This window comes from Gopherus evgoodei, unplaced genomic scaffold, assembly GCF_007399415.2.
Source record: "Gopherus evgoodei ecotype Sinaloan lineage unplaced genomic scaffold, rGopEvg1_v1.p scaffold_35_arrow_ctg1, whole genome shotgun sequence".
Taxonomy (NCBI): domain Eukaryota; kingdom Metazoa; phylum Chordata; order Testudines; family Testudinidae; genus Gopherus; species Gopherus evgoodei.
In genome coordinates, this window is record NW_022060027.1 from 4,664,055 (window position 1) to 4,689,110 (window position 25,056).

General features: G+C 68.1%; 2 protein-coding genes across 4 annotated transcripts in view; one reads left to right on the forward strand and one right to left on the reverse strand.

The window, feature by feature from the left end:
• Nucleotides 1-2,433: 2,433 nt before the first annotated feature.
• Nucleotides 2,434-9,894, forward strand: TMEM150B (transmembrane protein 150B; the record flags this gene model as incomplete). Its single annotated transcript, XM_030544986.1, has 7 exons — nucleotides 2,434-2,498; nucleotides 2,723-2,782; nucleotides 3,253-3,320; nucleotides 3,769-3,896; nucleotides 4,353-4,545; nucleotides 5,555-5,675; nucleotides 9,861-9,894. Coding segments are annotated over exons 1-7 (669 nt in total), but the record flags the coding sequence as incomplete, so codon positions are not given.
• An 11-nt stretch (nucleotides 9,895-9,905) lies between these two features.
• BRSK1 (BR serine/threonine kinase 1) overlaps nucleotides 9,906-25,056 on the reverse strand; it is a 30,215-nt gene continuing 15,064 nt past the window's right edge. For all 3 annotated transcript variants that reach the window (XM_030544794.1, XM_030544795.1, XM_030544796.1), the window contains 13 exons: nucleotides 23,714-23,782; nucleotides 20,997-21,143; nucleotides 20,788-20,819; nucleotides 19,808-19,972; nucleotides 18,605-18,702; nucleotides 16,664-16,814; nucleotides 16,292-16,352; nucleotides 14,703-14,910; nucleotides 13,975-14,023; nucleotides 12,672-12,795; nucleotides 12,061-12,241; nucleotides 10,942-11,031; nucleotides 9,906-10,391 (listed from right to left, as the gene is read on the reverse strand). In XM_030544794.1, the coding sequence (XP_030400654.1) occupies nucleotides 10,219-10,391; nucleotides 10,942-11,031; nucleotides 12,061-12,241; nucleotides 12,672-12,795; nucleotides 13,975-14,023; nucleotides 14,703-14,910; nucleotides 16,292-16,352; nucleotides 16,664-16,814; nucleotides 18,605-18,702; nucleotides 19,808-19,972; nucleotides 20,788-20,819; nucleotides 20,997-21,143; nucleotides 23,714-23,782 (1,548 nt within the window). In that variant the 3' untranslated portion in view covers nucleotides 9,906-10,218. The remainder of the gene's footprint in view (nucleotides 10,392-10,941; nucleotides 11,032-12,060; nucleotides 12,242-12,671; nucleotides 12,796-13,974; nucleotides 14,024-14,702; nucleotides 14,911-16,291; nucleotides 16,353-16,663; nucleotides 16,815-18,604; nucleotides 18,703-19,807; nucleotides 19,973-20,787; nucleotides 20,820-20,996; nucleotides 21,144-23,713; nucleotides 23,783-25,056) is intronic.

Genomic DNA, 25,056 nt, shown 5'->3' on the forward strand with positions numbered 1-25,056 from the left:
TGTCCTTCCTGACTTCTGGGATCCATTGGCCCTGCGCCAGCCTCTCCGGCTACTATTGGTTCGCCCAGCTATCAATCTAATCTCACTCCCGCCCACTCACCGACAGATGACCGCTTCGCTGCCTCTACCAGCGTCCATTAGCCGAGGTCACTGTCGATCATCCTGCTCCCACCCCTTACTTCCAGTGTCCTCTCTGATTGGTCGAAGTCCGTCCCATTCTATTGGACAGTCAATCTGGCTATCACTACGATGTGACACACCCAGCCGCAAGCCCACCCAAACTCCTTCCTTATTGGCCCATAACCTCTGATTATTGGCTCAGACATCTGCCAATCATCTATTGTTACCCAGGTAGCCCACGTGGGATTCTAGCGGTGGGGGGGGTGTCTCAACAAAACTTTATTGACAGCCCGCTCAAGTGCACACCAGCCGTGGTTTCCTATAGACCCTACAATAAACACTTGGTAAACATATTGTCCACTCCCCATGGTGTAAATAAAGATAGACACAGGCAGGTGGAAAATGAGGCCCGTGGGTCCGCAGCAAACCAGCTATTGACAGCGTCTCTCAGGCACATACCGGCCTTGCATTTTTGTAGGCCCTATAGGAAACACTGCATGAATATTTCTCAAGCTTTAATTAGAAAAAGGAAATGGGCTCAAAACAAGACCAGCGGGTCGGCATTGCGCAAGCCCCTCTCAGGCCTTGAGTTTTGATAAGCCCTATGGCAAACAAACATTCACCAGCAATTAAATCCAAGCGAGGGGATTTCACAGGTGGGAAGGGGAATCAAACTGGGGGCAGGGGAGGAAGGCTCCTCAAAGTCACACGCTGAGACGGGTACGGAACAGTTAAGGGGGGGAGCAGCTGTTAAGCTGGGCGAGGGGGTCCCTAGATAACTAGCCCCCAAGCTCTACCCCAGAGGCGGTTGCATCTCAGTGTCCCTGTATAAACCCATTCCTGGCTCCTGGACGCCCGCAGACCCGGCAGGGGCTGTTACCCCTCTGGACATGGCCAGGCCGAGGTCTTCAGATGTGAACAGGAACAAGCTGTCGGAAGATTTGCACTCCCCGGCCCTGGCGCCCTGGGGAGCCGACTGGGCTCAAGCCTGCTGTCGAGTGACCCCCAGACCTCCCTGAACCACTGGTGAGGCCCAGATGAGGCTGGTGGGGGCTCTGCTAGGGGGCAGGCTGACAGTGGGGCAGGATATGGGGTCTTTCCCCACTAGGGGGCACTGCCTCTGATTTGACTCTAGGCCTGAGTGGGGGGGAGTCAAATCCCTGGGGGGATTCTGGCCAAGAAATCCTAGCTCCCAGCTCCCCATCTCCTCTAGACCCCACTCTCCTCCCAGAGCCGGGGAGAGAACCCAGCAGTCCTGGCTCCCAGCCCCACCCCTGCTCTAACCATTAGATCCCATTCCCCTCTCAGAGCAAGTGAGAGAACCCAGGAGACCTGGCTCCCAGCCCCCGCCTCCTTACCACTAGACCCCACTCCCCTCCCAGTGCCAGGGAGAGAACCCAGGAGTCCTGAGTCTGTGTTTTTTAGAGCATTCAACAATCTCCTGCCCAGCCCCTGGGCCAATGTGATGGTGGAGGGCGGCTGTGGGTACAGAGCACGGTGTTGTATCAGGGTGAGCCCCCCCGCCCTGTGGATAGTCCCTCCCAAGTACAACCCTCCACACCTGCACTTTGGCCCCAGCCAGCGCCCAGGGCTGCTCTCTGTCCCGGGGTGGGGCCATGCCAGGTGACAGGGCCCCTGTGCCCCCAGCCAGAGATGTGGGGGCCAGGGCAGAGAAGCCAGGCAGCTCAGGAGATGTCTCTGTGACAGAAGCTCGGTGGAAGGGGTAGGTATCCATCTGCCCTATCTCATGTGAGGGAAACTGAGGCAATTGAGCCGGGGAGCTGTGATCAGCAGCGGTAGAAGCAGAAAAGGAACCCAGGCCCCCAGCCCCTGCTGCTCTAACCCCTAGACCCCACTCCCCTCCCAGAGCTGGGACAGAGCCCAGGCGTCCTAGCTTCCAGCCCCTCTGCTCCCCTAACCACTAGATCCCACTCCCCTCCCAGAGCTGGGACAGAGCCCAGAACCTCCAGCCCTGATCCTGGCGGGGGCGAGATATTTCTTGCTCTTGATTACACCCCAGCCAAGCCAGGTGTCTCTGAGACACCCCACCCCCAGAACTCCCTCCTCCCCAGGGCAGCAGCATGGGGCTGCCATGACTCTCCTGCATGGGGAGAGGGACATTAGAGGCGTCCTGTGCCTTTAAATAGTGGGAGGGGGCTGGGGTGGGGGATGTTTTAAAGGCCCCACACACACATACTACAGCCTCTTTTTGGTGGGGGGAGGGAACCCAGCCTTCTGGAGAGGGAAGGAGTGGGGGGGGGCCTCTCCCCCTTTCCCAGCAGCTCACCCCCTTTCCCCATTTAGGTCTCTGCCATGTGGGGTTGGGCCCTGCTCCCCATCCTGCTGGCCATCTGGGGCACCGTGGGCTTCTGGGTGGTGTAAGTAACATGTATGGGGGGCAGGTGAGCCTCCCCCCTCATTCTGCCTGAGGCTTCCTACTTGCCTTGGGTGGGGAATGGGGCCTGGGGCCTGTCCCCTTTAGGGGGTGGGTCTGAGGGAGGGCGTTGAGGAGGGGGTTTGATGGGGTGACTCTGAGGCCCTGAGCTCCTGCTCCCCTTCCCTTCGGGGCCAGCTCTGTCACATGCCCCCCTTTCCCCCACAGATACGCCATGTCTGTGGCCAACGGGTCTGTGAACGTCACAGTTGGGTTCCCGTATATCAGGTAGGTGGGTCAGATGCTGATCTTAGTCCCCGGGGTCAATCCGGAGTCACTCCTGTTTGCAGTGGGGATAGGGCTGGGTTCTTAGCTCAGTCTCCAGGAGTCAATCTGGAGTCACTCCTGTTTGCAGTCGGGGTAGGACTGGGTTCTTAGCTCAGCCTCCAGGGGTCAATCTGGAGTCACTCCTGTTTGCAGTGGGGATAGGGCTGGGTTCTTAGCTCAGCCTCTAGGAGTCAATCCGGAGTCACTCCTGTTTGCAGTGGGGGTAGGACTGGGTTCTTAGCTCAGCCTCCAGGGGTCAATCTGGAGTCACTCCTGTTTGCAGTGGGGATAGGGCTGGGTTCTGAGCTCAGCCTCCAGGGGTCAATCTGGAGTCACTCCTGTTTGCAGTGGGGCAAGGCTGGGTTCTGCGAGAGGTGGGGCAGGGCCAGAGCCCGGCTGTATCTGTTGGGGTCTCTCCCCTTTTTCCCCAGCACCTGCGGCTCCGACCCTCCCCAGAGCTGCATCTTCAGTCAAGTGCTGAACGTGGGGGCGTTCCTGGGTGAGTGATGATGGGACCAGCCACCTCTCGGGGGTGCCGGCTCCCACCCAGCCCCAGGGCAGGGACTGGCTGGCTCAGGGGGGCAGGGAATGGGGCAGGGGCCTTTCCCCTCTAGGGGGCGCCGGCTCCCACCTGGCCCCAGGGCAGGGAATGGGGCCCAGGGACCTTCCCCTCTAGGGGGCGCTGGCTCCCACTGGCCCCAGGGCAGGGACTGGCTGGCTCAGAGGGGCAGGGAATGGGGCACGGGGCCTTTCCCCTCTAGGGGGCGCCGGCTCCCATCCGGCCCCAGGGCAGGGAATGGGGCCCAGGGACCTTTCCCTCTAGGGGGCGCCGGCTCCCACTGGCCCCAGGGCAGGACTGGCTGGCTCGGGGGGTGGGGAATGGGGCCTGGGGCCTGTCCCCTCTAGGGGGCGCCGGCCCCTCTAACCTGGGCTGTCTCCCCTCCTAGTTGTCTGGATCAGCTGCCTGAGGTTCCAGCAGGTTCGGGACTGGGGGGGTCCCTGTGCCCTGAACGCCGCTGGCCTCTGCCTGGGGCTGCTCTGCGCCCTGGGAGCCTCCCTCGTGGGCAACTTCCAGGTACAGTGCTGGGGGGCGTTGGGGGCAGGAGGGAGGGAGGCCCAGCAGGGGGTGTGTGTGGGGAGTCCGGGGGGGCAGTGGGGGAGAGGGGCGCTGTGCGTGGTGGGGGGAGAGTGGAGGAGCGCTATGGGGGGGCAGCCCAGAGGTGTGCTGTGTGGGGGGGACCCCGGGGGGTGCATGGTGGGGATGCAGTGTGGGGGGCACCTTGGGGGGAAGTGAGGGTGCTGTGCTGTGCAGGGGGGCAGTGTGGGGGGACCCCAGGGGGGGCTGTGCATGGGGGGGTAGTGTAGAGGGGCAGTGTGGGGGGACCCCAGGAGGGGCTGTGCATGGGGGGGTAGTGTAGAGGGGCAGTGTGGGGGGACCCCAGGGGGTGCTGTGCATGGGGGGTAGTGTAGGGGGGCAGTGTGTGTGCTGTGAGGGGGTCGCTCTCCCACCTCCCCCTTCCTGCCCTGGCAGCAAAATAACCAGCTGGAGACTCACTTGTTTGGGGCGTTTCTGGCCTTCATCGTGGGCGTCGTTTACTTCTGGGTCCAGGCGGTGCTGACCCATCGGGTGAAGCCGCAGCGCGGCAGGCGCTGGATCGGGCCAACCCGGTTCTGTCTCAGCGCCGGCAGCACGGCCCTGCTCGTGGCCAGTATCCTTGGTGTGAGGGGCGGGCCAGGGCGAGCGGGCGCTGCAGGTCGGGAGTGAGGGGCCCTGGCAGGGCTGGGGAGAGGCCTGGGCTAGCGGGGGCTGCGGGTCGGGAGTGAGGGGCACCGGCAGGGCTGGGGGGAGCCCAGGACCAGGCTAGCAGGGGGCTGCGGGTCGGGAGTGAGGGGCACCGGCGGGGCCGGGCTAGCGGAGGCTGCGGGTCGGGAGTGAGGGGCACCAGCAGGGCCGGGCTAGCAGGGGCTGCAGGTCGGGAGTGAGGGGCACCGGCGGGGCCGGGCTAGCGGGGGCTGCAGGTCGGGAGTGAGGGGCCCTGGCAGGGCTGGAGAGAGGCCTGGGTTAGCGGGGGACTGCGGGTCGGGAGTGTGGGGCACCTGCGGGGCCGGGCTAGCGGGGGCTGCGGGTCGGGAGTGAGAGGCACCAGCAGGGCCGGGCTAGCAGGGGCTGCGGGTCGGGAGTGAGAGGCACCAGCAGGGCCGGGCTAGCAGGGGCTGCGGGTCGGGAGTGAGGGGCACCGGCGGGGCCGGGCTAGCGGGGGCTGCGGGTCGGGAGTGAGGGGCCCTGGCAGGGCTGGGGAGAGGCCTGGGCTAGCGGGGGACTGCGGGTCGGGAGTGTGGGGCACCGGCGGGGCCGGGCTAACGGGGGCTGCGGGTCGGGAGTGAGGGGCACCGGCGGGGCCGGGCTAGCGGGGGCTGCGGGTCGGGAGTGTGGGGCACCAGCAGGGCCGGGCTAGCGGGGGCTGCGGGTCGGGAGTGTGGGGCACCGGCGGGGCCGGGCTAGCGGGGGCTGCGGGTCGGGAGTGAGGGGCCCTGGCAGGGCTGCGGAGAGGCCTGGGCTAGCGGGGGACTGCGGGTCGGGAGTGTGGGGCACCGGCGGGGCCGGGCTAGCGGGGGCTGCGGGTCGGGAGTGAGGGGCACCGGCGGGGCCAAGCTAGCAGGGGCTGCGGGTTGGGAGTGAGGGGCATCACCCGCTGTTGCCCCTTGACTCGGGCTCCGTGTTCACTCTGCACGGGCTGGGGCTGCGGTCGGAAGCCGCCGCCTGCGAATGGACCTTGGCCCTGACCCTCTTCCTCCTCTTCGGCCTCTTCGCCGTGGATTTCCGGCACATCGAGTCCTGCTCCCTGCGGCTGCAGCGCCGGGCACCCGCCCCCACCCTGGAGCTGGGTGCCGCCTCCACGCAGACCCTGGCGCCCTAGGCCCAGCCCTGCCTGGACAGGTGCCCCCATGGCTCGGGGGCAGGGACCCTTGTGCCCCTCTGGGGCTGGATGGCCACCCCCAGCTCTTCCCCCCGCCCCCTGCTGGGGGCACTGCCAGGGGGAAGCTCGCAGCGCTGGGGCTGGCTGGCTGCTGGGATGGAGACTGGTGGAGCCTCAGTTCTGGTGGGTGGGGGGGAATGTTCAGAGATCCTCCTATTCTCCCCGGGGTCAGAAGTGCTCCGACCCCCTCCCACCGCAGGGACAGAAGTGCTCTGACCCCCCGACACAGAGAGGAGGGGTTGTAATAAATGTGGGGTTTCTCATAGCTGGTGTCTGTGTCACATTTGGAGGGGGAGAGGCTGGGGGGGCAGGGGAGGTAGCAGAGATTGCCCCCCCCAATTCCTCACACTGCCTGGCAGGGCAGGGCATTGCTCAGAACGGGGGTCGGGAGAGCTTCACAGAGCCAGGACTCCTGGATTCTTTCCCTGATGTTGGGGGGGGGAGTGGTGTCTAGTGGGTAGAGCGGGGGGGGGGAACCAGGACGCCTGGGTTCTATAATCAGTAGGGGAGGAGAGGGAAAGGCCCGGGGCTGGGGGTAACAATCCTTTCATCTCTCCATGGGGCGGGGGGGGGGATACAGACCAGCAGCTCCCTCTGCCCTGGGTGCATCCCAGAGCCCCACCCCCTGTCATTGTCTGGTTCATCTACTCAGAGTGCCCTGGGGCCGGGTGGGGGCCGGCGCCCCCCAGAGGGGACAGGCCTTGGGCCTCATTCCCCGCCCCCCCCAACTCCCCAGATTCCTCCCACGGGGGTGGGGGGGAGCCTGCGTTTGGTAGCACGGATGGGGGGAGCTGGACCGGGAAGGGGAGTCCAAGTGTTGCGGGGGGTTGGAGGAGAACAAACCCCTGTAGCCCCCGGGGGATGGGGGCAGGTGGGGGAGGTTAGGAGAGATGGGGAGAGGGGAGGGAAATCGGGGGGGGACAGCAAATGAAGAGTTGGGGGAGGGGGAAGAGCCGGGGGAGGGGACGTAGAGGGAGGGGCTGGGACGGGGCTGTCTGAGCCCAGGCATGGAGGGGGGAACAAACGGTGCGAGGCCCCCCCATGGGGGGTGGCTCTTGGTCAGTTTTTTCTGTATTTTTGGTTTTTTAGACCATCAGTGAGCCCCAAAAGAGTGAAATGGGGGGGACAGAGCGAGAGAGAGAGACACGGATGTCGGGGGGGCAGGTGGAGGGGCAGTGCTCACAGGCACCAGCTCGCTAGCATGCAGCCCAGCTCCCACCAGGATCGCCCGGGGGGGACGACTGGGGGGGGGGCTGCAGGATTTCTTTAGAGCTGTGAGACCCAGCGACCCGAGAGGTGCCCCTCACTCCCGACCCGCAGCCCCCTGGTTCCCCAGCCCTCAGCACCCCCAGCCCTGCCGGTGCCCCTCACTCCTGACCTGCAGCCCCTGCTAGCCCAGCCCTGGGCTTTCCCAGCCCACAGGTGCCCCTCACTCCCGACCTGCAGCCCCCTGCTAGCCCAGCCCTGGGCTTCCCCCTGCTCTGCCGGTGCCCCTCACTCCCGACCTGCAGCCCCTGCTAGCCCAGCCCTGGGCTTTCCCAGCCCACGGGTGCCCCTCACTCCTGACCTGCAGCCCCCTGCTAGCCCAGCCCTGGGCTTCCCCCTGCTCTGCCGGTGCCCCTCACTCCCGACCTGCAGCCCCTGCTAGCCCAGCCCTGGGCTTTCCCTGCCCACCGGTGCCCCTCAGTCCTGACCTGCAGCCCCTGTCAGGTCAGCCCTGCACCCTGGCCCTGCTGGTGCCCCTCACTCCCGACCTGCAGCCCCTGCTTGCCCAGCCCTGCCGGTGCCCCTCACTCCCGACCCGCAGCCCCGGCTCGCCCAGCCCTGGGCTGTTGGCTCATTGGAGAAGCAGGTCCCAGAAGCTGATGGAAGCCAGGGCAGGTTCTCCTTCACTTCCTGTCCTGAATGGCCCCCGCGCCCCACCCCAGAGAGGCTGCGTCTTATGGTCGATCCCAGGCTGAAAAGGAATCCTTGGGGGACAGGGAGCAGGGTGGGACATGGGGTCCGGTTTGCTCCATGCTGGGAATTGGTGCATGGGGGCCAGGGGAACTGGCAGAGGGAGGCGTGGGGGGCCACCTTCCCCTTTGAGCTACACCTATATGGCTCGGTGGCTTTGCTCCGGCCGTGCCCCCATGTAAACGCTCTTAACCAGCTTCAGAACAGTTCAGTGTAAATCTGGTTCCATTTTCCATCACCTTTCGTAGCCGGGGCGCAGAACCCACGTTGGCACCTGCGCGGGTGAAGGCGAGAGCGGACGCCCCCCCAAGCTGGGAGGGGGGCAGATGCTGCCCCACCTGCCTTTCCAGGCCTGTTACCCCCTCCCCCCGGCCTTGCCCCAGTCTGGAGCAGGACTGATGCTGCTGCAGGCTAAACTTGTTTGAGTCGGTGCCAGCTTGACCCTGAGTTTTAACCGGCGACTTCCCTTGTAGGATGGGCGGGGGGCTGGAGAGGCGGCATGTCCTTAACGAGAGCTGGCTGAGGTCGGGTTCCGGAAAAGTGAGGTGGGCCGACTACTCCGGTTCAAACTGGCTTTCAGCCCCCCAGAAGGGGGTGCGGGGGCAGAGGGGCAAAGGGGTTGACGTTCACACTGGGTAAGAAATCGTTGTCGGTGGCTCATGGCTGCTGTGAAACGTGTTTACACTTGGAGTGGGTTTCACAAAATGGATTTTGACCCAGTCTGCATCGGTTTGGCACGGACCCACCCAAGGTGCATCGGTTTGGCACAGACTCTCGTTCCCGGCCTAGGTGGAGCTGCTTTGGGGACCGATGACGTGATGAGTTACCCTCCTACGACCCGATGAGTTACCCTCCTACGACCCCAGGCTTCCAATTTGGCCCTGGGATCTTCCCCAGCTCAGCCCAGGGCCCCCGGCTGCTCGGGGGTGGGGGGGCGGTCCCCTCCGTATAAATCATTCACTGGAGCCCGGGCCGGGCCTGGGCTCAGCTGGGAGCTGGATGACCCGAGTTCCAGTCCCAGGTAGGAATCCAGCAGCCGATGGATCTGCACCTGGCCCGAATCGCTAGGCTATTCACTCGCTTCCCCCAAACCGACACCCCCCGGCTGGCTAGTGACTCAACTCCCACTGGATGTGGGGCAGATCTGTGCTTTCCCCGCCCAGAAATCATTGCTGCTGCTACGAAGCTGGGTGAAGCGCGTCTACACTTGGGAGCGGGGAGGAGGTTTCACTCTGGTTTAACAGAACTGATTTCGACCGGGTTTACACGCGCCCATTTGCCATGTCCTAGCCCAGGAGAGTGACCATTAAGCTCGGGAGCCGTTGGTTTTCAGGCACCCGCAAAGGAGACGCATTGAGCCCGGCCACAAGGCGAAGCAAGAAAAGACGCGGCCAAAGCCCACTGTTATTCCTCTGCCTTCTGAGCGTTTACCGGGGCCAGGGGGGTTTAATGGCTTATAACGTGCGGACGGTTTGGTTCCCAACAGCCGCCGTCATTCAGAAACCGGCGGCTCTCCCCCCCCCTCGCCCGTCACTTTGCGCAACCGTGAAAACGGAAAGAAACAGCGGCCCCGGGCGACCGAGCAGAAAGCGGTGTCGCCCCCCCCCGACGTGCGAAGAGGACGAAGCAGGCCGGGGCCTCGGCCGGCTGCAGCGAAGTCGGTTCCTTTCCTCGGCTCCACCGCCGGGGCCAGGAAAGCGCCGGTTCCCTCCCTGCCTGGCTCCGGAGCTGGGGGTGAGCAGAGATGTGGCCCCAGGTTTCGGGGGACCGGGAGAGTTTCGCCCCGCGGGAGAAGAAAGCCCCCCCCGCCTTTCCGGGACCGGCGTGAGCACGCGAACTGGTTTGATCCAGCAAGGGGGCGTCCACACACGCCCGGGGACCCGAGCCTCCCGTTTCGCTTCACCGCAGCAGGTGGCAAACCTCGTGGGGGGGGGCCATGAAAGCAGTTTGGGACGAAGCCAGCCAAGGTCTGGGGCGGATCGAACTGGGGCGTGGGGGGGCGTGGGGCAGAGGAACGAGGAGGGGCAAGCGGAGGAGAGGGTAACGAATCCACCTATCCACTCCCTCCCCATTCAATAAATTAAATTAAAATCTTGTCCCCCACCACCCTGGCCAGCCAGCCAGCCGCCCCCACCCACCCCGCTCCCCTCCCCCAGCTCAGTTTTTTTTCCTCTGTGGATTTTTTGTGGGGTTTCTTGTCATTTGCAGTTTCCTTTTCGTTCTTGTGTGTCGGGGGGTGGGGGGGGCTTGTTTGTTCTCAATATTTACAGGTTCACAGTATGGCCTGCTCGGACGGCGGCACCTGGTCAGCCGTTGGGGGGGCAATTCCCCTGCGGCCCCCCCCAAAGCCCCGTCAGGGGCGAGGTCCCATCCGTGTCTTTCTACCTCTGCTTCCCGCCCCGGCGCCGGCCGCAGGGGGCCGCGGGGGCTGGGGCCAGAGTGAGGGGCCGGGCTCCCCGGGGGTCACGGCTGCTGCGGGGGCTGGGGGGCCTGCGTCCCGTTGGACGACACGAGTTTCTTTTCCTTGCATGAGCCGCGGCGAGGCTGCTCCGCGACGTCGGGGTCGGAGCGCCGGGAATTCGGGGCCACGCGGGTGGGGGTGCCCGGCGGACGGGGCTGCTGCCCGTTCTTCTCGTCTGGTGGGGGGACGGGGAGACGTGGATTAGGTGAGGGTTGCCCCTCACTCCCGACCTGCAGCCCCCGCTAGCCCTGCCCTGGGCTCCCCCCAACCCTGCTGGTGCCCCTCACTCCCGACCCGCAGCCCCCGGTAGCCCGGCCCTGGGCTCCCCCCAACCTTGTCGGTGCCCCTCACTCCCGACCCGAAGCCCCCGCTAGCCCAGCCCTGCCCCCCTAGCCCCGCTGGTGCCCCTCACTCCCGACTCGCAGCCCCTGCTAGCCCAGCCGTGCCCCCTGAGCCCTGCCGGTGCTCCTCACTCCCGACCCGCAGCCCCCGCTAGCCTGTCCCTGGGCTCCCCCCAGCCCTGCCGGTGCCCCTCACTCCCGACCCGCAGCCCCCGCTAGCCCGGCCCTGGGCTCCCCCCAGCCCTGCCGGTGCCCCTCACTCCCGACCCGCAGCCCCCGCTAGCCCGGCCCTGGGCTCCCCCCAGCCCTGCCGGTGCCCCTCACTCCCGACCTGCAGCCCCCCCACGGGGCCCCAGAGCGGAGAGGCCGTGGGGCCGCACTCACCGGCCAGGGCCTGCACCGAGGGCTGGTCGTGGGAACTGAGCAGCTGAGCCTGGATCGTCTCCACGACCCGCTTGAACCGGCGGCTGGGCCCTGGGGGGAGGTGAGAGGTTAAGGGGGGGGGCTCCCTGGGTCCTGTGTTCTGGGGCAGATGGGGGAGTGGAGGGTCCCAGGGCAATGGCTGAGGGTGATGGGGGGCCAAGAGACAGGGGGGTCTGGGGGAATGGGGTGGGGAGCCAGGGGAGGGGTCCTGGGGCAGGGGACTGGTCCCAGGGAGCAGAGGCCCCAGGGGCAGGGAATGGGGGCCCCAGGGGAAGGGAACAGGGTCCGTGCCCAGCACAGGGCCCAGGGCAGGGAGCGGGGTTCCGGGGGAGCCCCAGGGGCAGGGAATGCGGCCCCAGGGGAAGGGAAGAGGGTCCCAGGGGTGCGGAGGGCCCAGGGGAAGGGAACAGGGCCCCAAGGGAAGGGAACGGGGTCCCGGGGGCAGCAGAGGCCCTGGGAGCAGGGAACGGGGCCCCGGGGCCAGGGAACGGGGTCCTGGGGGAACAGAGGCCCCAGGAGCAGGGAATGGGGCCCCGGGGCCAGGGAACGGGGCCCCAGGGGAAGGGAAGAGGGTCCCAGGGGTGCGGAGGCCCCAGGGGCAGGGAACGGGGCCCCAGGGGAAGGGAACGGGGTCCCGGGGGAGCAGAGGCCCTGGGAGCAGGGAACGGGGCCCCGTGGCCAGGGAACAGGGTCCTGGGGGAACAGAGGCCCTGGGAGCAGGGAACGGGGCCCCGTGGCCAGGGAACAGGGTCCTGGGGGAACAGAGGCCCCAGGAGTAGGGAACGGGGCCCCAGGGGCAGGGAACGGGGCCCCAGGGGAAGGGAACGGGGTCCCGGGGGAGCAGAGGCCCTGGGAGCAGGGAACGGGGCCCCGTGGCCAGGGAACGGGGTCCTGGGGAACAGAGGCCCCAGGAGTAGGGAACGGGGCCCCAGGAGTAGGGAACGGGGCCCCGGGGGAAGGGAACGGGGTCCCGGGGGGAGCAGAGGCCCTGGGAGCAGGGAACGGGGCCCCGGGGCCAGGGAACGGGGTCCCGGGGGAACAGAGGCCCCGGGAGCAGGGAACGGGGTCCAGGGGCCCCACCTGAGATGAGGGTGAAGCTGACGGAGAACACCCCACTGTCCTTGGGGGCGGCCCCCCCCTCCGAGGCGCTGATGTCCACCTGGAACCGGACGGGTTTCTGGAAGACAGCCGGGCCCCCCGACGCCCGGTACTCGGCCCGGAAGCTCGTCTGGGACAGGACGCTGTGACTCAGGCTGGGGATCTGGGGGGCGGACGCGGCAGGTCAGGATCCCCACGGCTGTTCCCCGGCCCCCCGTGGCCCCGCCCCCTCCCCTCAGAGACCCCAGCCCCACTGCCCCAGCGCCTGGCCATTGTGCCCCCAAACCTGGCCCTGCTGCCCCGGCTGGCCCAGCCCCCGGTCCCACGCTCCCCATCCCAGCCCTCCTGCCCCCCGGCCCCTCGCTCTCCATCCCAGCCCCCAGCCCCTCACTCCTCATCCCGGACCCCAGCGCTCCTGCCCCATGGCCCCTCACTCCCCAGCCCAGCCCCCAGCCCCTCACTCCTCATCCCGGCCCCCAGCGCTCCTGCCCCACGGCCCCTCATTCCCCAGCCCAGCCCCCAGCGCTCCTGCCTCCATCTCTCCTGCCCCCCAGCCCAGCCCCCCTGCCCCCCTGGCCCCCCCGGCCCCGCACCGAGAGGAAGGCGTGGACGATGTCGGCCTTGACCGAGCTGAGCGGCTTGTCCCGGATCACCACGAAGATCAGCTCCTCCTTCTCCAGCGAGATGAAATTCCCGAACCAGGATTTCTTCGCCAGCCTGGGGGGAGACGGGGGTCAGGAGAGCCGGGGGGGGGCAGAGCCGGTGGAGCAGGGCTGGGCAGGGGGAGCCGGGGTGGGGGGGGGCAGGGCAAGGGACAGGGCCGGTGGAACAAGGCTGGGTGGGGGGAGATGGGGCCAGGAGAGCTCGGGGGGCACACGGGGCAGGTGAGCTGGGGGCAGGGCCAGTGGAGCAGGGCTGGGGGGGCAGACGGGGGCAGGTGAGCTGGGGGGGCAGATGGGGGCAGGCGAGCTGGGGGCAGGGCCAGTGGAGCAGGGCTGGGGGGGCAGACGGGGGCAGGTGAGTTGGGGGGGCAGATGGGGGCAGGCGAGCTGGGGGCAGGGCCAGTGGAGCAGGGCTGGGGGGGCAGACGGGGGCAGGTGAGCTGGGGGGGGCAGACGGGGCAGGCGAGCTGGGGGCAGGGCCAGTGGAGCAGGGCTGGGGGGGCAGACGGGGGCAGGTGAGCTGGGGGGGCAGATGGGGGCAGGCGAGCTGGGGGCAGGGCCAGTGGAGCAGGGCTGGGGGGGGCAGACGGGGGCAGGTGAGCTGGGGGGGGCAGACGGGGCAGGCGAGCTGGGGGCAGGGCCAGTGGAGTAGGGGAGGTGGGGCAGACGGGGGCAGGCGAGCTGGGGGGGCAGACGGGGGCAGGCGAGCTGGGGGCAGGGCCAGTGGAGCAGTGCTGGGGGGGCAGACAGGGGCAGGCGAGCTGGGGGGGCAGACGGGGGCAGGCGAGCTGGGGGCAGGGCAGTGGAGCAGTGCTGGGGGGGCAGACAGGGGCAGGCGAGCTGGGGGCAGGGCTGGAGGGGGGAGCCGGGGCAGGGCGGGTGGAGCAGGGCTGACTGGGGGGAGATGGGGCCAGGAGAGCTGGGGAGGCAGGGCTGGGAGGCAGACGGGGGCAGGCGAGCTGGGGTTCAGGGCTGGGGAAGGGTTCGGGGGGGCAGGAGATTCGAGGGCCAGGCCATGGGGGTGAGTCCAAGGGAGGGTCCATAGGCCCTGGGGGGGTTGGAGGGTGCCAGGGGGCAGAGACGGGGGAACGGCAGGTGTTGGGGGGCGGAGGGGGCAGAGGAGGGCATGGGGGGGCAGCAGGTTTGGGGGCAAGCAGGGCCAGCAGGTGGGGGCGGGGGATGGGGCGGCAGTAGGGGGCGGGGGCATGGGGGGGCCGGTCCCTCCCATACTCACTCTGGGGAGGACTCCGGCGTCAGGCTGGACATCTCCTCCGGGGTGGGGACTGTGGGGGGAAGGGGGGGTTAGAGCTGCAGAAACAGCCACAAGCCCCCCCACCCCTGAGCCCCCCACCCCAATTCTCCCCTCCCCCCAGTAGGGGGCCACACCCCCCTGATTCCCGCCCCCAATTTCCCTTCCTGCTACTTAGGTTCCTGCCCCTCAGATCCCCCCAACCTGCTTTGTTCCTTGGCTCCCCCCCAATGTCCCCCAGCCCCCTGCTGCCCCCGGTCCCCCCACAACCCCCTAATCCCTGCAGCCCCCCGCTGCCCCCGGTCCCCCCACAACCCCCCAATCCCTACAGCCACCCACTGCAACGGGTCCCCCATGTGTCCCCCTGATCTCCCCAGCCCCCCGCTGCCCCCAGTCCCCCTGTGGCCCCCCGATCCCCACAGCCCCCCCCATCCCTGGTCCCCCCACAACCCCTGGATCCTCCCAGTCCCCCTGTGGCCCCCCAATCCCCACAGACCCCCTCACCCCTGGTCCCCCCACAACCCCTGGATCCTCCCAGTCCCCCTGTGGCCCCCCAATCCCCACAGACGCCCCCACCCCTGGTCCCCCCACACCCCTGGATCCTCCCAGCCCCTGTGGCCCCCCAATCCCCGCAGCCCCCTGCTCCCCTGTGGCCCCCCAGCGCCCCTGTGGCCTCCGATCTCTGCACCCCCCGCGGCCCCCCAGCCCCTCACCTTGCAGTTTCCGGCGGTGGAAGCGGGGCGACCCCAGGAAGCTGTTCTTGAGGGAGCTGAGGCGCGTTTTCCAGGCCAGGCCGGCGGCCCCGGGGCTGGAGGGGGGGGTCCCCCCGGGGGTGCCCGAGGGGCTGTCCTTGGGCGTGTGGACGGGGGTGCCCAGCGGGGTGGGGAGGGGGCTGCCCCGGGGAGAGGGGTGGGGGGTGACCTGCGGCACAGAGGTGGGGGGGGGCTTAGTCGGGGGGAAGCGGAAGCGGGAGGGGGGGCCGGGGGGCGGGGAGGCGGCGGGGGGCAGCGGGAAGGGGGCTGAGTGCCGGCTCTGGTGCAGACCCCGCCCCCCGGCCAGGCTGCCCTTGGCCGGCAGCGTCTGGGTCTTGGGGGGCAGGGGGGGCTCCGGCGTCGGGGGTGGGGAGGAAAAGACAGGGCTCTGGGGGGGGAAGGAGGGACAGAGAGACGCCCCCCCGGGGGGGAGGGGGCGGAGGGGGGGAGAGCCGTGAGATGGGGTGAGCATGAGGCGCGGCGATGACCCCCCAGCCCCCCAATCTATGCCCCCCATTACCCATCTCTCCCCTCCCCAGCCTCCCAATTACCCCTCCCCAGCCCCGATCTATACCCCCCATTGCCCCCACCTCTCTCCTCACCCAGCCTCCCCAACTACTCCTCCTCAGCCCCCATCTACCCCCCATTACCACCCGCCACCTCTCCACTCCCCCAGCCCCCAACTACCCCTACCCAGCCCCCAATCTATGACCCCCCATTGCCCCCGCCAGGCCCCCCCTTCTCCAGCCCACACCCCCTTCCTGCCATTAACTCCCTCCCCCAACTCCCCCATCACCCCCCTTGCCTTCTCCTGCTCCACTCCTTCCTCAGCCTCCTTCCCCCCCACCGCCCCCAACCCCCAGCCTCTCTAGCCTCCTGCCCCCCCTGCATCTCCCCCACACCCATGACCCCCCATTGCCTCCTGCCACCTCTCCCCTCCCCCAGCCCCCCAACTACCCCTCCCCAGCCCCCAATCTACAACCCCCCATTGCCTTCTCCAGCCCCCATCTACCCCCCGGGCCCTGATCTACGTCACCCCCACCAACCCTCCCCTCACCTCGCCCCCCAACTCCCCCCAGCCACTGCCCCACAACCAGCCCCTCTTCCCCCAGCCCCCAAACTTCCCACTGTTCATCTCACAACCCCATCTACCCCCAATCTCCCAGCCCCATAACTCCCCTCCCCCAGCCCCCATCCATCCTCCTGCCCCCAGCCAGACCTCAAGCCCCTGATCTATCTCCTTCCTCCACCACCCCCCGCCAGCTCCCCTGCCCCCCGGGGGCGTCTCTGTCCCCCCTGCCCCCCAGATTTTGCCTTTCTGCACCAAGGCCAAATGAGGTGGAATGAGGCTGCAGGGTCTGTGACACCCCCTCCCGCCAAGAGTCCCCCTGGATCGTGCCCCCCTTCCTGCCCCCTCAGCCCCCCTCCCCACAGCAACCCCCACCCTGTCCCTGCCCCATTGATCCACCCCCAGCCCTGCCCACATAACCTCCCCACCCCCCATGGGGAAGCTCCGCCCCCCTCCGCATGGGGGCCCGTCAGACACTCACCCTGGGGCTGCTCAGTGGGCTGGAGGACAGGCCAGTGGAGGCACCGCTGACGGAGCGAGACCTGGGTAAGGGGCACAGGGGGGGTCAGGGAGAGAGACAGGCCCAGCTCCAGGGTTGCCCCCCACAGGGGCAGGATGGGGCCTAGGCCACGCAGGGCGGGGGCTGGCAGCAGGGACACAGACAGGGAATCCCCTCAGCAGTACAGGGGTTCTGACACACAGCACGGTGCTTGCAGAGCAATTGGGGGGGTGCTCTGAGGGGGTGCAGCTGGGGGGCAGGGGAGAGAGGGCAGTGCCCCCTAGTGCCAGGCTGTGGAATGGGCCCCTTGAGCTCTCGCCCCCCACCCCCTCCAGTGCCACCCACCCGCCTCACCTCTGGCTGTGCTGGGCCATCTCGATGGCCCGTCGGGCCGGGACCGGGGAACCCCCGTCGGTGACGCTCAGGACCTCCATGGATTTCCGCTCGGGCCGGCGCTTCCCGTGGCGGTTCAGCATCGGCGAGTCGACCCGCTTCCGGGGGGGATCTGCCAGGGAACAGGGTGGGGGGGTGACTGTGGGACATGGCCCCTCTGGGCTGGGTATCCAGGGGTGGGGATGCGGCTGGCTCTGGGGGAAGCAGCACTGGGGTCTAGAGAGGTCTGGGAGGAAGCGGCACAGGGGCCGGGGGACTCAGGGGGGAGCGGCCCTGGGAATGAGGCTGGCTGTGTGGGGGAGCAGCACGGGGGCCAAGGGGGCTCGGGGGGAGCAGCCCTGGGAATGAGGCTGGCTCTAGGGGTGACCGGCACAGGGGCCAAGGGGGCTCTGGGGGGAGCGGCCCTGGGAATGAGGCTGGCTCTGGGGGGAAGCGGCACGGGGGCCAATGGGGCTCGGGGGGGGAGGAGTGGTGCTGGGGCCGAGGGGACTAGGGGGGAGTGACCCAAGGGGGCTTGGGGGGAGCGACACGAGGGGGCTCAGGGAATGGAGCGCTGCTGGGGCTGAGGGGGCTCTGGGGGGGGAGCGCTGCTGGGGCCAAGGGGTCTGAGGGGGGAGAGACCTGAGGGGGCTCTGGAGGGGGAGCAGTGCTGGGTCTGAGGGGGCTCGGGGGGAGCAACACGAGGGGGCTCAGGGGAGGGAGTGCTGCTGGGTCTGAGGGGGTTTGGGGGGGAGCAGTGCTGGGGCCGAGGGGGCTCTGGGGGGAGCAACCCGAGGGGGCTCTGGGGGGGAGTGGTGCTGGGTCTGAGGGAGTTTGGGGGGGAGCAGTGCTGGGGCCGAGGGGGCTCTGGGGGGAGCAACCCGAGGGGGCTCTGGGAGGAGCAACCCGAGGGGGCTCTGAGGGGGGAGCAGTGCTGGGGCCGAGGGGGCTCTGGGGGGAGCGACCCGAGGGGGCTCTGGGAGGAGTGACCTGAGGGGGCTCTGAGGGGGGAGCAGTGCTGGGGCCAAGGAGGCTCTGGGGGGTGCGACCTGAGGGGGCTCTGGGGGGAGCGGCCCTGGGAATGAGGCTGGCTCTGGGGGGAAGCGGCACGGGGGCCAATGGGGCTCTGGGGGGGGAGTGGTGCTGGGGCCGAGGGGACTAGGGGGGAGTGACCCAAGGGGGCTTAGGGGGGAGCAACACGAGGGGGCTCAGGGAAGGGAGTGCTGCTGGGGCTGAGGGGGCTCTGGGGGGGGAGCGCTGCTGGGGCCAAGGGGTCTGAGGGGGGAGAGACCTGAGGGGGCTCTGGAGGGGGAGCAGTGCTGGGTCTGAAGGGGCTCGGGGGGAGCAACACGAGGGGGCTCAGGGGAGGGAGTGCTGCTGGGTCTGAGGGGGTTTGGGGGGGAGCAGTGCTGGGGCCGAGGGGGCTCTGGGGGGAGCGACCCGAGGGGGCTCTGGGAGGAGTGACCTGAGGGGGCTCTGAGTGGGGAGCAGTGCTGGGGCCGAGGGGGCTCTGGGGGGAGCGACCCGAGGGGGCTCTGGGAGGAGTGACCTGAGGGGGCTCTGAGGGGGGAGCAGTGCTGGGGCCGAGTGGGTTCTGGGGGGAGTGACCCGAGGGGGCTCTGAGGGGGGAGCAGTGCTGGGGCCGAGGGGGTTCTGGGGGGGGAGTGGTGCTGGGTCTGAGGGGGTTTGGGGGGGAGCAGTGCTGGGGCCGAGGGGGTTCTGGGGGGGGAGTGGTGCTGGGTCTGAGGGGGTTTGGGGGGGAGCAGTGCTGGGGCCGAGGGGGCTCTGGGGGGGGAGTGGTGCTGGGGCCGAGGGGGTTCTGGGGGGAGCGACCCAAGGGGGCTCCGAGGGGGGAGCGGCACAGGGGCCGAGGAGGCTCGGGGGGGGCAGGCTCTGGGGCAGGCTCTGGGTGGGGGGGCTCACCGGCGTCGTTGCGGGGCGGCAGGTCCTCGTCCTCACAGCTGGGGTACCGCTCCTTGCGATCCAGCAGCAGGTAATAGATCATCTTCTCCTGGTTCTCCCTGGGGGAGTGGGAGGGGGGTTCAGAGCCGGGGGGGCTGGCAACCACCCCACCCCCTTCCTGCCATTAACTCCCTCCCCCAACTCCCCCGATCACCCCCCTTGCCTGCTCCTGCTCCACTCCTTCCTCAGCCCCCTTCCCCCCACCGCCCCCCAACCCCAGCCTCTCTGGCCTCCTGCCCCCCCTCCCTGCATCTCCCCCACAGCCATGTCCCCCATGTCTGTCTGTCCCCTACCACTGCCATGCCCCTCCCCCCACCAGTCTCACTCCTCCCCCCACCGCGTCCCCCCAATCTCACTCGCCAGTCCCCCCGCGCCAGCCCCCCACCAGTCTCTCTTGCCCTCTCCCCCTCCTGCCCACTCAGTACCCCTCGGCCTGCTGTCCCTCCCCTGTACCCCTCAGCCTGCTGCCCCCTCATTCCCCTCGGCCTGCCCCCTGTACCCCTTAGCCTGCCGCCCCCCATACCCCTCGGACTGCCCCCCTGTATCCCTCAGCCTGCTGTCCCTCCCCTGTACCCCTCAGCCTGCAGCCCCCTCGTTCCCCTCGGCCTGCCCCCTGTACCCCTTAGCCTGCCGCCCCCCATACCCCTCGGACTGCCCCCCTGTATCCCTCAGCCTGCTGTCCCTCCCCTGTATCCCTCAGCCTGCAGCCCCCCCGTACCCCTCAGCCTGCTGTCCCTCCCCCGTACCCCTCGGCCTGCAGCACCCCCATACCCTCAGCCTGCTGTCCCTCCCCCATACCCCTCGGCCTGCCCCCTCGTACCCCTTAGCCTGCTGCCCCCCCATACCTCTCGGCCTGCCCCCCTGTACCCCTTAGCCTGCCGCCCCCTCATACTCCTCGGCCTGCCCCCCTGTACCCCTTAGCCTGCCGCCCCCTCATACCCCTCGGCCTGCCCCCCTGTACCCCTTAGCCTGCCACCCCCCTGTACCCCTTAGCCTGCCGCCCCCCCGTACTCCTTGGCCTGCTGTCCCTCCCCCATACCCCTCGGCCTGCCCCCCTGTACCCCTTAGCCTGCCGCCCCCCCGTACTCCTTGGCCTGCTGTCCCTCCCCCATACCCCTCGGCCTGCCGCCCCCCCGTACCCCTCGGCCTGCCGCCCCCCCGTACCCCTCGGCCTGCAGCTCCTGCTGGAGGCGCCCCTTGTCGCGGAAGCAGCCCAGCGAGTACATGCTCTCCAGCACGTCGGGGTCCAGCTCGCTCACCGACTGGATGCGCCGGATCGACACCTTCCGCGGCACCGGCTGCTCCGGCTCCGGCTCGTTCCTCCCCCCCCTGTGGGGAACAGCCCCACTGCAGCTACCGGCGGGGCGGGATCCCGGCGAGGGGGGGGGTTTGAGCCGGGGTCTCATACGAAATGTTCAGCTGTTGGAATTAAACCCACCCCCAAGGGCTGCCAGGCTCTAACCAGAGAGACCAGGATACCGGGGTAGATGGGCCCTGGGGGCCGGACACCAGGGTGATGGGCGCAGGGGGCGGGGCAGGGGGCCGGACACCAGGGTGATGGGCGCAGGGGGTGGGACAGGGGGCCGGACACCAGGGTGATGGGCGCAGGGGGCGGGGCAGGGGGCTGGACAGCAGGGTGATGGGCGCAGGGGGCGGGGCAGGAGGCCGGACAGCAGGGTGATGGGCCCAGGGGGCGGGGCAGGGGGCCGGACACCAGGGTGATGGGCGCAGGGGGCGGGGCAGGGGGCCGGACACCAGGGTGATGGGCGCAGGGGGCGGGGCAGGGGGCCGGACACCAGGGTGATGGGCCCAGGGGGTAGGGCAGGGGGCCGGACACCAGGGTGATGGGCCCAGGGGGCTGGACACGGGGGGCAGGGCACCAGGGTGATGGGCCCAGGGGGCGGGACAGGGGGCCGGACACCAGGGTGATGGGCCCAGGGGGTGGGGCAGGGGGCCGGACACCAGGGTGATGAGCCCAGGGGGCTGGACACCGGGGGGCAGGGCACCAGGGTGATGGGCCAAGGGGGTGGGGCAGGGGGCCGGACACCAGGGTGATGGGCCCAGGGGGCTGGACACCGGGGGGCAGGGCACCAGGGTGATGGGCCCAGGGGGTGGGACAGGGGGCGGCTGCATGTGATACTCACAGGAACCAGGGATGCTTCTGGATCTGCTCCAGCTATAGGGAGAGGAGACGGCAGCTGAATTAGCCGGTCCTGCCTGGCCCCAGCCCCAGCCCCAGCCCCACAGATCCCCACAACCAGTGCCCCATGCACCCCACAGCTCCCCCACCCAGCTCCCCCGAGCCCCACAGCTCCCCCCAGCCAGTGCCCCCCACACCCCCAGCTAGACTCACGCTGAGCCGTTTCTCCGGCTCCACCTCGATCATGCCGCGCAAGAGGCTCTGGCAGTCGGGGGGGATGAAGTGGGGCATGTGGAAGACCCCCCGCTTCACCTTCTCCAGCAGCTGGCGCAGGTTGTCGTCGTCGAAGGGCAGCGCCCCCTGCAGGCCAGCGGGGGAGAGTGACCCTGAGATCCCTCCAGGGGACAGGAGTCCCCCAGCCCTGGGGGTCCAGGGGACCTGGGGAGGTCCAGGGGGGACCAGGAATACAGAGGTTCCAGGGAGATGGGGAGTACAGGGGGGTCTGGGGGATGAGGGCCCAGAAGTGGCGGTCCGGGGTAGGATGGGGATTCGAGAGTGGGAGTTTGGGGGATGGGGTACAGCAGTGGGGGCGCAGGGATGGGGCACAGGGGCCCGGGATTGGGGTACAGGGAGATAGGAGATGGGGCACAGGGGGAGCAGGGATGGGGGTACACCTGGATGGCGTGCAGGATGGAAGTACATGGGGACAGGAAGATGGGGGGGATGGGGCCCAGGATTGGGGTACAGTGGAATGGGGGTCCGGGGAATAGGGTGCACAGGGAGTGTCATAAATATACGCAGGGCAGCTGTACTGAATCCCCCTCCCTGTGAGGGGTTAATCAGTTCAATTAACCTAGTTGGCACCGACCAAAAGGACCAATGGAGGAAAAAATCCTTTCAAATGGCGAGGGGTGTGGGGGGGTTGTTTGTGGTTAGTTCCCTTCCTGGGCAGAGAGAGGGTCCACGCAGGAAACACATCTCCTGAAAACAGACCTGGATGGAGCATCTAAGATTACAAGGATTGTCAGGAGGGGCAAGGAAACACATTAGCGACTCTCTTGCTCTAGCTTGTGAATTTTCCCTGCGCCAGGAGGTCATTTCAGTCCTGATTTGCACCGGTGACGCTGAGCCAGAGGGGAATCCTCTGGGGGTCAAATCGTTGTATTTACCCTGTAAAGTTCCCGGCCAGCCTGATTTTGCAGGTGTGATTCTTTTACTTCTTTTACTTTTTTTTTTTACAAATAAAATTCTTCTTTTAAGAACCTGATTGATTTTCAGTGTCCTAAAAACCTAGGGGTCTGGTCTGTGCTCACCTGGTATTTTATTCTCGAGCCTCCCCAGGAAAGGGGGTTTAGGAGCTTGGGGGGATATTTGGGGGGGGATACGGACTCCAAGTGACCCTTGTCCTGAATTTTTGGCTAAATCACTGGGTGGTGGGAGCGATACCGTCCAAGGACAAGGAAGGATTTGTGCCTTGGGGAAGGTTTAACCTGAACTGGGAGCAATCAGCTTAGGGGGTCATTCATGCAGGTCCCCACATCTGTACCCCAGAGTTCAGAGTGGGGAGGGAACCCTAACAGGGAGTGAGCCACAGGAGGAGTGGGGGTACAGGGGGAGCAGGGGATGGGGGCACAGGGGGTTGGGGTGCAGACGGATGGCGGAAGGGGAAATGGGGGTACAGGGGGATGGGGGTCTGGGGCACAGGGGAGCAGGAGTCTGGGGGGACAGGGGGATGGGACGCAGGGCACAGGGGGAGCGGGGCACAGGTGGAGGAGGGGGATGGGGCCCAGGGGGTTGGGGGTCTGGGGTGCAGGGGGTCCATGGAGTCCATGGGACGGGACACAGAGGTGTAGGGGAAGCGGGGGTCCATGGGACAGGGGTGCAGGAGGAGTGAAGGTCTGGGAGGATGGGGGTACATGGGGTCCATAGGACAGGGGAACAGAGGTGCAGGGGGACAGGGGTCCATGGGACAGGGGCACAGGGGCGCAGGGGGGGGTGAGGGTCTGGGGGACAGGGGTATGGGAGTCTGTGGGACAGGGGAGCAGGGGGAATAGGGATCTGGGAGTCTGGGGGTCCATGGGATGGGGTGCAGGGGGAGCGGCGGTCTGGGGGGACAGGGGGATGGGGGTCCATGAGACAGGGGTCAGAAGCAGGAGAAGCGGGGGTCTGGGGTAATGGGGGTATATGGGATCCATGGGACAGGGGTGTGGGGGGAGCGGTGGTCTGGGGGAGCAGGGAAAGCGGTGGTCCATGGGATGGAGCACAGGGGCATGGGGGTCCATGGGACAAGGGGGCAGGGGGAGCAGTGGTCTGGGGGGGCAGGGGAAGCGGTAGTCCATGGGATGGAGCACAGGGGTATGGGGGTCCATGGGACAGGGATGCAGGGGGACAGGGGATAGGGGCGCAGGAGGACAGGGGTCCATGGGACAGAGCCACAGAGGTAGCGGGGGCCTGGGAGACGGGGGACAGAGGTCCATGGGATGGGGGGCAGGGGAGCGAGGATCTGCGGTGACGGGGACAAGGGTCCATGGGACAGGGATGCAGGGGGACGGGGGTCCTTGGGGCAGGGGGAGTGGGGGGCAGGGGGGGCAGGGGTCCGTGGGATGAGGGGCAGGGGGAGAAGGGGTCTGGGGTGACGAGGACAAGGGTCCATGGGACAGGGGTGCAGGGGGATGGGGGTCCTTGGGGAAGGGGGAGTGGGGGTCTAGGGGGGGCAGGGGTCCATGGGATGGGGGGAAGGGGGATGGGGGTCTGGGGGGGCAGGGGTCCATGGGACAGGGGGGGCAGGAGGAGAAGGGGTCTGGGGTGACGAGGAAAAGGGTCCATGGGACAGGGGTGCAAGGGGATGGGGGTCCTTGAGGCAGGGGGAGTGGGGGTCTGGGGGGGCAGGGGTCCATGGGACGGGGGGGGCAGGGGAGCAGGACACTCACCACCAGCAGGGCGAAGAGAATGACCCCGCAGCTCCACATGTCGGCCCGGCGCCCGTCGTATTTCTCACCCTGCGCAGCACAGACACAGAATTGGGAGTGGGGGGGGGCACTCCGCGGACACCAACAGCCCCCCCTCTGAGGCAGACGCCCCTCCCCAGGGCACAGACTCCGTCCCCCCACCCCGCCCCTCCCTGGGGACCAAGCCCCTGAACAAGTGGGACCACAGGCCCCCAGGATGAGGGGGAGGGGCCGGGCTAGGAACAGAGGGGAGAGGGGGAGGGAGGGACCCACAGCCTGGCCCCCTCCCCAGGGAAAAGCCCCTCCCCCAGCCACACCCACCATGAGGGAACCCCCCACCACCACCCCATGCCTCCCACCCCCCGTCGCACTCAGCACCCAGCTACTTTCAACAGTGTTTGTCCCCCCACCCATCCACACCCACCTAGATACCAGGCTACCTGGGTTGTGGGGCTGGCATGTGGGGCAGGGAGGGGCAGGACACAAGGGTCAATGGACCATGGGAATAGCATATGGGGCAAGGAGGGGGCAGGATATGGGGGGGTCAATGGGCTGAGGGGCAGGCATGTGGGGCAGGATACCAGGGTCGATGGGCTGTGGGCCTGGCGTGTGGGGCAGGGAGGGGCAGGATATGGGGGCTATGGGCCATGGGGCTGGTGTATGGGGCAGGGCGGAAGCGGGATATGGGGATTGATGGGCTGCGGGGCCGATGTTGGGGCAGGGAGGTGGTGGAATATGAGGACAATGGGCCGTGGGGCTGGTGTGTGAGGCAGAGCAGGAGCGGGATATGGGGGTAGATGGGCCGCGTGGCTGGTGTGTGGGGCAGGGAGGGGGCGGAATATGGGGGTTGATGGGCTGTGGGTCAGGGAGACGGCGGGATACCAGGGTCGATGGACTGTGGGCCTGGCGTGTGGGGCAGGGAGGGGGTGGGATTTGGGGTCAGTGGGCCATGGGGCTGGCATTGAAGCAGGGAGGGGGCAGGATACCAGAGTCAATGGGCCATGGATCAGGGAGGGGCAGGATATGATGGTTGACAGGCCATGGGTCAGGCAGTTGGTGGGATACCAGGGTCAATGGGCCGTGGGGCTGGTGCGTGGGGCAGGACACAGGGGTCAATGAGCTGTGGGACTGGCATGTGGGGCAGGGAGAGGGCGGAATATGAGGGTTGATGGGCCGTGGATCAGGGAGCTGGCAGGATACCAGGGTCAATGGGCCATGGGCCAGGGAGGGGCAGGATATGAGGGTTGACGAGCCGTGGGTCAGGGAGAGGGCAGGATACCACGGTCGATGGGCCATGGAGCTGGCGTGTGGGTCAGGGAGGGGGC